General features: G+C 36.2%; 1 protein-coding gene and 1 pseudogene across 3 annotated transcripts in view; one reads left to right on the forward strand and one right to left on the reverse strand.

Moving 5' to 3' along the window:
- The window catches only part of EEA1 (early endosome antigen 1), a 169619-nt gene that overhangs the window by 93316 nt on the left and 62671 nt on the right, over positions 1–13632 (reverse strand). For 2 of the 3 annotated variants that reach the window (XM_005571853.4, XM_045365692.2), the window contains exons 3-6: positions 10652–10779; positions 3556–3610; positions 3400–3465; positions 437–476 (exon numbers count right to left, since the gene is read on the reverse strand). In XM_005571853.4, coding sequence (XP_005571910.2) covers positions 437–476; positions 3400–3465; positions 3556–3610; positions 10652–10779 — 289 coding nt within the window. The remainder of the gene's footprint in view (positions 1–436; positions 477–3399; positions 3466–3555; positions 3611–10651; positions 10780–13632) is intronic. The other variant, XM_074007513.1, reaches the window with a different exon arrangement.
- On the forward strand, positions 4253–5485 carry LOC135966292 (S-adenosylmethionine synthase pseudogene; annotated as a pseudogene).

A 13632-nucleotide genomic window follows, 5' to 3' on the forward strand; every position in this document is an offset into this window, starting at 1 on the left:
AAAACGAAAACATTCTGCTCCTCTGATAAAATTAGTTATAAAGCAGGATGAATTAGAAATGGTTAAGATCAAGGCCTTAAAATTTTTAATTCATTAAAGTATGCAATCAACTCCTAATACTTCATCATAAAGAAACTATCGTATTCTTAACATAGACTTAAAATTTCATTAAACAATCATATTAATGTAATATTCCAGAAGTTTATTCCTTACTTCAAAATATAATGAACTAAGAAAACTAAAGTTTTAGTTAACTGATTAAAGTATGAAGTTCACATGTAACTCTCTAAACCTAGAATAAGACCATTATCTTCACTGTTTTAGAGCCATAAAGCATAACCATGAAACAAAATTCATTTAGCAGGCATCAAAGAAAAAGAAAGGAAAATAAGAAGAAAAAGAAAACTGAAAAAACATCTGCTTTAAGTAAAGTTACCTGCTGATGAATCAGTCACCAACCCATCAGGTTTAGCCTCCTCAATTAAAACAAAAGACATAAACAAATGAATTAAAAGGAAAAGATAAGACTGTTAAAATTGTCAATTTTAAAAAATCTCGAAAGTCACATTCTTTCAGGTAAGTAGTAAGATTTGGGTGAAAATCTAAATTTGGTAGTTTCCATTCTTCCAGATCTGTAAGAGACCAGCAGGCAGACTAGCATAATGATCTAACTTCAGTTTATTAGTTCTAACATAGATTTTTTTTGTATGTTAATATATATGAAGTTATTGTGGTCATCTTAAATTCCATGAACTCAGTAATAAATAAATAGCGCAATTATTGTAATTATAAATATAGATTCTAAAACAAATACTTAAGTCAACTGGCAACATTCAATCGTGTTAGCATGTAGCTCTGAAATAATTTCAAACCCTAACATAGTTTGCTACATGGATGTTATATATTTTGCTGTAATAAGAACTTGGAGTGTTATCCCCCTCCACTCAAGCATGTGATACTTGTTAGACCCCATACGTGAGAACTTGGCATGAACTTCTCCTCTCTTCAGTAGAATTACATCAGACCTTATCATATCCCAGATCTGAGCTACTGACCTCAACTACTGGACTTCAAAATGCATATTAACCAAAGAGTCTGAAAGACACTTTGAAAGCTTAGGTCATGGCAGGCTGCACTTTATCAGTTGCTTTCTTTCAGATTGGCAGCTCATGCTGCAACAGGACCACATCCTGTTGGCCTTTGAGCCTTGAGTCTTGCCAGCCAACACCTACATCTCCTCTAGCAGGAGGAGATCCCCATTGTCCGGTATCTCCACTGTTTTGGATGCCATCTCTCCAGAGTGACTGCTCATATAAAAAGGTACACCTCAATCCTTTTAGACTTTATTTTTCACAAAAACCTGCTTCCATCCTGATAGATGACTAGACTTTAATAATTTTGGAGCTTATTCACTATATGGTTAGTATACCTCATCAATTGATATTCCCCACAAGATTTGTTCATGTTACTTCTCCCCCTTTTAAGCACTGTGAACCTAAGAAAATTTCTCTTTGGCAATAAACCATGCAATTTGTGAAATCATACTTCAAATCATGCTTCTTATTACAATCAAACACAACACCTATAATAGCTGAACGTTTGCATTAGTTAAAACATGCTATTAAAACTATCACTACTGAAAAAATTGGCTTTATAAGCATAAATTTTTAATTCAGGACAAGTCAACTTTAAAAGAAGCAGAAATAACAGATTCCATAAGGCTTAATTTGTCACATGCATTAGGAACAAAATAATATACTACTTTGGCATTATTTTTGTATTTTGAAGAATTATACCCATCTGAAAGAGTTTAATAAGGCATTTCCTAGTATATCTCACTTTTTGTTTCTCTTTACATTGAACTAAGACATACTGATTGCAAAGAATCGTAAGTATTTAAAATATATTTCCCCCCAAAGGTAAATTTCCTGCCAAGGTAACTTACACCTTGCACCGTGGAGAAGTTATTTAAGTGTATTAAATGTGAAATAGTCATCTCAAATGTAGTAAACAATTACCACTCTGTTTTCAGATACAGAAAAGAATACAGCCCATATTCGATTAATTATTAATGGCATCTATACAAAACATGAGTAAATGAGCTGTAAGTATTTTAGATTACTAAAAACTTCTTTAATGTTAACAGAATCACCAGTTAGAGAAGCTGAATAGAAATAAGATTGGTTATCTTGTCATTTACTTATTTGTTTTTGTCTTTTTCAGTCCAACTGCCAATTCTTGGTGCAAAGGCTTTAAAAAGCAAAAAAGGTTCTCTGAAAGTCACAATATGACAAGATAACATGCAAAGGGATTATTAATTACTTCACAAAAATATTAGAATTATTGCTGAAGGGTAACTACTTTTATTCTTACAAATGATGACTGTGGATTTGGTAAAATTTCAATAATCTTTGATTCTTCCTATAATTTCAGAATAAAATCAATATAATTTCAGCATAAAAATAATAACTAAGGCATTTACTTAGAAAATACATTAAACTACACAGAAACTAAGACATCAAAAAAATCCTATTCAGAGAGAACCACTTTTGATACTGCAGTGATTTTCTTCTGTTTTTTTTCCATGTATTATTTTTATGTAAAGTCATACAGAATATGTGTGTGTGTGCATGTATGTACAAATACATATTTTTTCATTTTTAAAAAACTTAATATTGTTAATAGAACAGGTTTCCCAGTTTTTAATCTTCACTAACATAATAAATAATATTACTAGCTATAAGTAGCTAGTAATATTTTTTCCCCTACCAACAGACACTTTAGTCATTATCAATTTTTCAGAAACTTAAATGCTTTGAAGACTCACTACTGTTTGAACATTTTTTTATTCTTTTTTTTTTTGGCCATTTAGATATATTACAAAAAATTAGAATAATATAGCCTGGTTTTAAAAAAACAACATATAGGTACCTGATTCTTTTTTTTTCTTTTTTTTTTCTGAGACAGAGTCTTGCTCTGTTGCCCAGGTTAGAGTGCAGTGGTGAGATCATAGCCTCTCAAGTAGCTGGGACCACAGGCACATGGCACCACACTCAGCTAATTTTAAAATTTTTTGTAGAGACAAGGGTCTCCCTGTATTGCCCAGGCTGGTCTTGAACTCCTGGCTCAAGCAACCCTCTTGCCTCAGCCTCCCAAAGTGCTGGGATTACAGGCATAGGCCCATGTAGTAACTGATTTTTAATGGAACACCTTTAAAAAAATTACATCTTCACTCTTAATATATTTGTTTGCATTTATCAGAATTACAAAGAATATACACTGTAGGCCATTAGGAAGTTATTCATATCAGGCCGCCATCTGCTTGCAAAAAGGTATTTAGTTTTCAACAATAAAAATAAACAACTAATAAACATGCTTTAAGTATTTAAAAGCAATTACTTGCTGCTGCAGCCCTTGATATTTTTCTAATTCCTTCTTTAATTCTTCCGAGTACCATTTTTCTTCCTAATAAAAAAGATTTTTAATTAGTAAATTTAAAAAGAGATATTACCTGAAACACTGAAAATAAAAAGGTATAATAATTTTTATTCTTACCTTAAGTGAAGCCTGTAGGTCTTGGACCTCTTGTCTGAGCAGTGTTACATCATCTCTAAATAAAAATGGGGGGAAGGAATTAATAGTTAACGTCCTTTAATTAAAAAACTTGTCTTAAGAAATCATGGCTAGTAATTGTATATTAGTATTACAGGTTTTTCAGTTCCAAAAAAAAAAAAACTATGGAAGATTTTATATATAATGGCATATATATAAAGCCCTTGGAAAAACAATTTTATTTGTAAAGCTCATTGTTTATAAATGGAAAAACATTTTCTCATGGAAATAACCATATAACTGACGGTTAAGTGCCCGAGCCAAGAGGCAAAATGTCTCCCATTAATTTACGAACAATAAGCATCAATGGCTTCCTATTGTAATTAGCATAAAATCTAAACTCATTAACATGGACTATAAATCTGCATAATCTAGTCATTGCCTTATCACTCTCCCCTTCATTCATTTAGCTCTATCAACATTGGCTTCTTTTTTTCACACTGAGAAAAAGCCCTGGTTCACTCCACACCACCCTTGGTTACACCCTGATTCTATGCTCTGAGTAGAATGCCATCCGCAGCTTGCACATTTCGCAGCCGCCGTCTGGCTGCTGCTCCTTTTCAATGCCACTTCCACTCACCGCCACCAACACCAACATGAACAGGAGCTCAGCAGCTTCCACTAGGCGTTCATTGAGGAGGGCATGTTCCTCTTCACCTCAGAGTCAGTGGGGGAAGGCCACCCAGATAAGATCTGTGACCAGATCAGTGATGCTGTCCTTGATGCCCACCTTCAACAAAATCCTGATGCCAAAGTAGCTTGTGAAACTGCTGCTAAAACTGGAATGATCCTTCTTGCTGGGGAAATTACATCCAGAGCTGCTGCTGACTACCAGAAAATGGTTCGTGAAACTATTAAACACATTGGATATGATGATTCTTCCAAAGGGTTTGACTACAAGACTTGTAATGTTCTGGTAGCCTTGGAGCAAGTCACCAGATATTTCTCAAAGTGTTCATCTTGACAGAAATGAAGAAGACATTGGTGCTGGACACCAGGGCTTGATGTTTGGCTATGCCACTAATGAAACTGAGGAGTGTATGTATGCCTTTAACCATTGTCTTGGCATACAAGCTTAAAGCCGAACTGGCAGAACTATGCCATAATGGCACTTTGCCTTGGTTATGCCCTGATTCTAAAACTCAAGTTACTGTGCAGGATTGAGGTGCTATGCTTCCCATCAGAGTCCACACAATTGTTATAACTGTTCCGCATGATGAAGAGGTTTGTCTTGATGAGATGAGAGATGCCCTAAAGGAGAAAGTCATCAAAGCCATTGTGCCTGCAAAATACCTTGATAAGGATATAATCTACCACCTACAGCCAAGTGGCAGACTTGTTATTGGTGGGGCTCTGGGTGACACTGGTTTGTACAACTGGACTGAAAACCATTGTGGACACTTATGGAGGTTGGGGTGTTCACGGAGAAGGTGTCTTTTCATGAAAGGATTTTATACTAAGGTCAACCGTTCAGTTGCTTATGCTGCTCATTCAGTGGCAAAATCCCTTGTAACAGGAGGTCTGTGCAGAAGGATTCTTGTTCGGGTCTATTACTCTATTGGAGTTTCTCATCCATTATCTATCTCCGTTTTCCATTATGGTACCTCTCAGAAGAGTGAGAGAGAGCTACTAGAGATTGTAAAGAAGAATTTCAGTCTCCACCCTAGGGTCATTGTCAGGGATCTGGATCTGAAGAAGCCAGAGGACTGCAGCCTATGGTCACTTTGGTAGGGATAGCTTCCCATGGGAAGTGCCCAAAAAGCTTAAATATTGAAAGTGTTAGCCTTTTTCCCCCATACTTGTTGGCGTAGGCAACAGAGAAGGCTTCGAGCTCTGAGGGAAAGGGCCCTCCTTCCTAAATTTTCCTGTCCTGTTTCAGTGCCTGATCAGTTGTAGTCACTAGTCAATGACATGAATTTTAGCATTTGTGGGTAAGTTGGGCTCGCTATTCTGTCCCTAGGTGTTTTGTTCACCGATAATGAATTTCATGAGCATAGGTGATCCATGTAACTGCCTAGAAACAACACTGTAGTAAATAATCTTAGGTGTTTTGTTGGGCTTGCTATTCTGTCCCTAGGTGTTTTGTTTACCATTGTAATGAATTTAGTGAGCACAGGTGATCCATGTAACTGCCTAGAAACAACACTGTAGTAAATAATGCTTTGAAATTGAACATTTGTGCCCTATGACCCAATGCTCCAAAGTCCTAATTGCATTGACTTTCCCACCAGATGGTGACAATGTCCTTGTAATGTGCACATAAAGTACTTGTAGTTCCACTTATAGCCTCTGTCTGGCAATGCCACAGTCCTGTCAGCATGAATTTGTAATGTCTTGAGCTCTATTATGAATGTGAAGTCTTCCCTTTATCCTCCCTGGAACTTGATCCATTTCTAATTATGAGCTCTTTGTCAGGGAGTGTTCTCTATTTGGTCAATCTTGCATGTAATGCAAGTTCCCAGTTGGAGCTCTAGCCTGACATCAAAAAAGGCAGTTACCATTAAACCATCTCCCTGGTGCTTATGCTCTTAATTGCCACCTCTTTAACAGTACCAAATCAAAATCTCTCCACTTTCAGCTGTATTTTGGAGGACGTACATAGTAAGGTTTAATTTAGTAAACCAATCCTATGCATGGTTTCAGCACTAGCCAAACCTCACCAACTCCTAGCTCTAGAAAAACAGGCACTTGGCACCTTTATGATACCATACAGGGAAGTCACAGGGCAGTCCCTGAGGGTCTGCAGGTTGCACACTTTGGTACCAGATAACTTGTTTTTTCTTTATAAGAAAGTCTGAGTACTCCACATGCACGATAACTCCTCCCAGGGTTTTAATTTTGTTTTATTTTCAAAACCAGGTCTAATGAGTTTTCTGAACAGCTGATGTAGCTACAGAGAAGTCAGCTTCCTTCAGAGAGCAGTGTTTTTGGCGGGGAGGAGGAAATCCCTTCATACTTGAACATTTTCTAATTGCTTATTTATTGTATTCTGGGGTATGGCATAAGTACACAGAAGGCATCACCTCAGATGGCAGCTTTCAAAATTCTTTTTTTCTCTCAATACCATGATTACCATGATTCCTTTAACAACATGTTTCTAGCATTCCTAGGTAGGCCACGGTGTCCTACAGAAAAACCTTGGGTTAGACCTACCGGGGGTCTGGCTGGGTGTTAACAAAGGGAGGGCAGAGCTGGTGCGGCTGGCCATGGAGAAAACTGACTTGGCTGGTGTGATAGAGAAGTCAGCTTGTTTACATGCTTATTCCATGACTACTTGCCCAAAGCAGAAAGTGCCTTTCAGGATCTATTTTTGGAGGTTTATTACACATGTCTGGTTCTCAATTCCAACAGTTTAATGAAGATCTAAATAAAATGCTAGGTTCTACCTTAAAAAAAAAAAAAGAAGAAGAAAAAGCTCTGTAAAAAGGGGGGAAATACACACACACACACAACACTGCTTATTTCTGTTCCTTTGGGTATGGCATGCTCTTTCCTGTCTGAGAAGCTTCTCACACTCTGTTCCCCTCACCTAAGCGTCAAACTGACAAAGAATGGTGAACTGACCATTCTAGGCCCTTCTGCGGGAGAGAGATTTCATGAGGAAACACCATTATAAAGAATTATTATTCTGGATGTCAGGAACATGTCTTTCCCTGCTGGATTCAAATTTATCTTATAGATATACTCAAATAGGTACAAAGGATATCTCCAAAGGAACTTACATGATGTCATAAGTATGCAAAACATGACAAATAACCTAAATAGTCATCAACCAAAGAATGAGAAAATTCCATGCTATCATTAAAAAGATAAGATAGGTCTATCCAAATTGATATGAAAGAATCCATAAGATACAGAGAGAAACAAAAGGTACAGAACAACGTAGAATTGCTATCTTTTATATAATTACAGGTATTTATATATTTATTTATATGTAGATATAAGCATATGAATATATAAGCATAGAATATCTCTGGAAGAATACATAAGAAATTGATGAAAAAAAGAGGCTAGGGAAAAAGTGGTGGCAAGGGCTCAATTTTCACCATACACTTTTTTGAACAATTTGAATTTTGTACTATGTACATCTACATACATACATTTAAAGATCTAGTCTAAAAAAGCTCACTAATGCATCAAGCTTCAAATATGATTGATGTTGATGAAATGTGCATATAAACTGATGAACAGAGGGCTTTAAAACAAAAAGGTTTCATGACCCACCCGAGTCATGTGGACTTTTGATCTAAAAGACATATCCTGCTCATAATCACATATCATCCAAAGTGTTATAGAGGAGTAGAATGCAATTGTCAGAAACTGAGGCGTAGGAAAATGGGAAGAGGAGATACAATAAGATAAAAATGGAAACACATGCAGTAACTATTCCGTAAGCAATGAGAAGCCAGCAAAAATTATTACTTAGAGCAACATCAATCAAATTTGCATTTTAAGAATATTATTCTGGCTGGGCGCAGTGACTCAGGCCTGCAATCCTAACACTTTGGCATGTTGAGGTGGGAGAATTACTTGAGAACTTCCTGAGGTTCCTGGGCAACATGGCAAGACCCTGTCTCAAAAAAAAAAAAAAAAAAAAAAAAAGTAAAAATTAACCAGGCATGTTGGTCCATGCCTGTAGTCTCAGTCATTTGGGAGGCTGAGGTAGGAGGATCACTTGAGCCCAGGAGTTGGAGGCTACAGTAAGCTATGACTGCACCAGCCTGGAAAACAGAGCAAGATCCTATCTCTAAAAAAAAAAAAAAAAAAAGGAATATTATTCTGGCAGCAATATGGAGAAATTAATTGGAGGAGTACAAGACTAAAGACAGCGAGTCAATTATAAATACGAAAAAACATTTCTGAGTGAGATTTAAAGCCTAAAATAAACTACAACAGTAAAAAATGTAAAAGAATATATGCTATTAAGGAAAGAGAATTAACTAAACTTTATGATAGATCAGATGGGGGAAGGAGGAGCAGATGTGCAGAAATGAGCACACCTACTTTCCTGGCTTTACTGACTGGGTGGAAAGATAATGCTGTCATTCTCCAGAAGAATAGTAGACAAGCAGTAGGTTTAGAAGAAAACAGAATAAACTCTGTTTTCAAAATGTCAATGATAAGGTGCCTCGGGAACATCTGAGGGAAGATAACTAATAGGCAGGTTGGGAGATAATTCTAGGTTGGAGATGTGGTTTAGGAGGAAGTTATGGATGTAGATATTACCCCAGGTAGATCATAGAGAGGAAGGGCAGCATACAAAACAGATCAAGAAAAAATTATCACAATGGTATGTCATCTCAGAAGACTAGAAGGAAGGAGAGATGGCAAAGCCAAATTTTGCAGTGGTTGTTGTAGATAGTCTACAGAGATGACTACAATCAAATTCTTCCTTTCCTATACACAAAATCCACTAACCCACTAAAAGACAAAGTATATCTTCAGGCCTCATGAGTCTGACCTGGCACTATGACTTCTCTATCCAATAGAATGGCAGAAGTGATGCTCTGACACTTTTGAATCAAGCCTAAAGAAGATTGGCAGCTTCTGCTTCTTTCCTCTTGGAACATACTATCTTGGAACGAACTATCAGTTTGTGAGGAAGTCCAAGCAGCCACATAAAGAGGCCCATATGAAAGAGAACTGAAGCCTCTGACATAAAGCCCCTGATAAGCTCCCAGCTGGCATCCAACATGGACTTCCAGCCATGAATGTGAGGCCATTTTGAAACTTCTGGTCTTCCTATAACCCCAGTCTACCTCACTTAAAGCAGAAGAACTATGCAGTCAATTCAAAGAATCATGAGAATTAATAAACTGTTATAGTTTTAAACACTAGGCTCTTTGGGTAGATTGTCAGACAGTAAAGACAATCAAAACAGAGGTCAAGCAAAATAAGAACTGAAAATAATCCAGGTTACTGCTGGCCTTCAGAGCTACTGCCAGAGAATGGTAGGGCAGAAGTCAGGCTTCAATTAACTAAAACACTAAATGAAAAGTTAAGAAGAACAAGGGTAGACCGTGGATGCCTTTATGTTAAAAGTTCATATCTTGGACATGGTCTAATTCATAGTTGAAACAAAACTCTATTAAATTGATATTAAACATAAAAACATTTATAATATAATTTAATATAACCACATATTTTTAATCTATTTCCTAACAAATGACAAAAGAATAGTGGCCGAAATTATTAATTCACACATAAAAATACCCCAGAGCATTAACAGTCATATTAAAAAGGAAGATCCGTTCTTCCCAAAAGCACTGGTTTTCCCACATATTTTAATACAGTAAAATCGCCATGTTTTATAGTTCTACATTATCTATCAACCACAAAGTTCATGTGGTTATCATATTTTCCTTTATGTAGTATTCTTTGTGTTACAGCAGATTAATTAACCAGTAAGTTTTTTTTTTAGGAGAGCATAAAAATAATTTTTTACAAGTACAATGAAGTGAAGCTTTTATGCCCTCAGTGGGGACAAAAGACAAGAGTTCTCTCCAATAGCGGGAGAAACGCAAAGTTATATTGTTGAATGCTATTCTAAGTAGTTATATTTTAGTTTACTTTTACTTCTTAAAATGATGAAGACAACTTATCAAAAAACACAATGTGTACGTGTGCTTATTGCTATACTGGTGATTATAAATGGAATTTTTTAAATTTTAAATTAAAAATTAAATTTTAATTGTTAGCTAAATTCATTATTTTAACAACTTACTATAAAGTCATCTAAGCAAATAGTATCTTATATTACACACAATATGCTAACTATAATTTAATCTTCTTTCGCTAACTCACAATCTTCATTAAAAACATAACCTATGTACCGTATTGTAGTTGCTGGCATAGATAGTTACTGGTCAAGGATTGAATAGTTTTTAACAATAATGGAGGAAGGATATGCTAAATGACGACAGATTTAAATTAAATAATACAAAAAGGTTACTATTTCCATAAGCTAATTAATTATGATTAAACAATGATATCACATGCATATTCCATAACATTATACTTCAAAATTATCATACTGTACCGCTTCAAAGCAAGATTAGACTCTCCTCCATGACCTGAGTCATTACCAGCATCATGAACAGCTTCATAATGTTTGAAAAGTTCATCAGCAGATCCAAGAGATTTCATACACTGGGGACATATGAAACCCTACAGAAAGGGGCAGAAAAAAGTTTCAAAATAGTATTTAATATTGTGAAACAATAATTTGCATATTATTAAATATCATCAAATGTCTTAATCCTACCAATGGTGCCATTAGGTAAATTATATCTTATGGTATCAATCCCAAATTCTAGTATCATACAAAGATACTTCATTGTCTATTCTAGTTGAAGTTTACAAAATACAAAGAAAGCCCTTGCAACCATCTTTTAGGTTAGATAAATTAATAGCTGGAGTATCCAAGTCTAATCTGAAAAGTTAGTTCTAATACAGATTAGTTGAGAAGATCTGCCATCATATCCTTCCATTCTCTAGATATCCTCGTTAGTAAAATAATATCTGTTCCAATCTACTTCACAGTAATGCTAACAAAAAAAAAAAGATGATGAATCACTGAGAGGAAAAAAAGTAATTCATAATCACCACAGAGTTCAGATATCGACAATGATAGACCAGTATTCTAGTCAGTAAATTTCCTTGCTAATCTACAGCTAACACAGTAAAGGCCTAAAATTAGTGTGTAGCCCCATAAAATATAAAAAACAAATACAACTATATAACTAATCCCAGAATTATTATATGGTTAAAACTATCAACTAGAGTACTATGTTAAAGATGCTGATAAAGATCCATGTTTTACAAATTTTAGATTGCAATTCATTAATGAATCACGAAATCAACTTACTGGGTTGCAACTTTTTTTTTTTTTTTTTGAGAATGAGTCTCACTCTGTTGCCCAGGCTGGAGTGCAATGGTGGGATCTTGGCTCACTGCAACCTCTGCCTCCTGGGTTCAAGGGATTCTCCCCGTCTCAGTCTCCCAAGTAGCTGGGATTACAGGCGCCTGCCACCACTCCTGGCTAATTTTTTGTGCGTTTTTAGTAGAGACGGGGTTTCACCATGTTGGCCAGGCTGGTCTCGAACTCCTGACCTCAGGTGGTCCACCTGCCTCAGCCTCCCAAAGTGTTGGGATTACAGGCATGAGCCACCATGCCCAGCCACAATTTTTTTTTTTTTTTTTTTTGGAGACGGAGTCTCACTCTGTCACCCAGACTGGAATGCAATGCTACGATCTTGGTTTACTGCAACTTCCACCTCCCAGGTTCAAGTAATTCTCTTGCCTCAGCCTCCTGGGTAGCTGGGACCAGAGGAACATGACACCACGTCCGGCTAATTTTTTGTATTTTTAGTAGTGACAGGGTTTCACTGTGTTAGCCAGGATGGTCTGGATCTCCTGACCTCGTGATCCTCCCGCCTCGGCCTCCCAAAGCACTGGGATTACAAGAGTAAGCCACCACCCGGCCCTGGCCACAACTTTAAAATAATAATTCTCTACAACAAAATATATTAGAGTTCATCATATGTAGTAAGAATAAATAATGTTTTATTAACTTTTGTTTTGAGTGATGACAGAAAAGTGTGTTTCTTAAGTGGTTGCTATCAAAAATATTTGAGAAGCACTAGTACAGATAGCTGTTAGATACAGAATGGAATGTATAACAATAATGATTATTTTTAAATTCCATACTATGTGCTTTCCCTATTCAACTTTGTTTAAATTTCTCAATACTTTGTTAGTATTATTATCTCCATTTTATAGAAGAGGAAATTAAACCTCAGAAAATTACATTACTTTCCTAGAATCATTAACCTAACTAAACCAAAAGATGCACAAGTCTGCTAGACAAATCCCATGTTCCAATATGCTATACTATCTCTTAAACTCATTGACTCACCCTTATAAATGACTACCTTAAAAGAAGCCCTTTTATCTAACTTTTTAGTGACTTTATTCAAAAATATTTATTGGCTATAATTTCAAGTGTTATCAAAGTTCTCTACAAGATACAAATGGCAAAATACAGTCTTGGCCTTCAAAAAACTGAGAAGGCAAAATATATACATATGAATAAACACCTTAATGCATGAAACTGAATTAACGATTAACAAGATGGCACTGAAGTTTATATTGTAGGGGTACCTGATTGCAAAGTAAACTGGCAAATCAAACAAATCACAGCTTTCTCTCCAACTGTGTGCTGGTACTCTAAAAAATTACTTACTCAACTTCTGTATCCATCGAATTGTTGGTAATATTCAAAATATGACATAATACCACCAGGTGCAGTGGCTCTTGCCTGCAATCCCAACACTTTGGGAGGCCAAGGCAGGCAGATCATTTGAGGTCAGGAGTTTGAGACCAGCCTGGCCAACAGGGCGAAACCCCATGTCTACTAAAAATACAAAAATTAGCCGGGTTTGGTGGCAAGCACCTGTAATCCCAGCTACTCAGGAGGCTGAAGCACTACAATCACCTGAACCCGGGAGGTGGAGGTTGCGGTGAGCCAAGATCGTGCCACTGCACTCCAGCCTGGGCAAAAAGAGTGAAACTCTGTCTCAAAAAATGTGTGTGTGTGTGTGTGTGTGTGTGTATGTGTATTCACATATATATAACATAATACTTCAGCATCATCAATCCAATATAAATAGAAAACTCTCAATTTTGAATTACTCTTTAAATTATTTGCATTCCAAAGTTTTTATAGATAATAGTTTCTCACACTTTACACACATACACACACATACATGCACATACACACACATGCACACACAAACAAGGGTTTTGAGGAGGACTTACTCCAAAATCTTGACTTTTAAAAAATATTACTGGATATTAATTCTGAAAACACTATCAGCCCATTTTTCACCCTAATACACAAGAATATCCTCATGCAATCTATTGTGAAAATTTCATATGTTAAAGAATATTTGTGGGCCAGGTGCAGTGGCTCACGCCTGTAATTGCAGCACTTTGGGAGGCTGAGGAGGGTGGATCATG

Source organism: Macaca fascicularis, chromosome 11 (genome assembly GCF_037993035.2).
Source record: "Macaca fascicularis isolate 582-1 chromosome 11, T2T-MFA8v1.1".
NCBI lineage: Eukaryota > Metazoa > Chordata > Mammalia > Primates > Cercopithecidae > Macaca > Macaca fascicularis.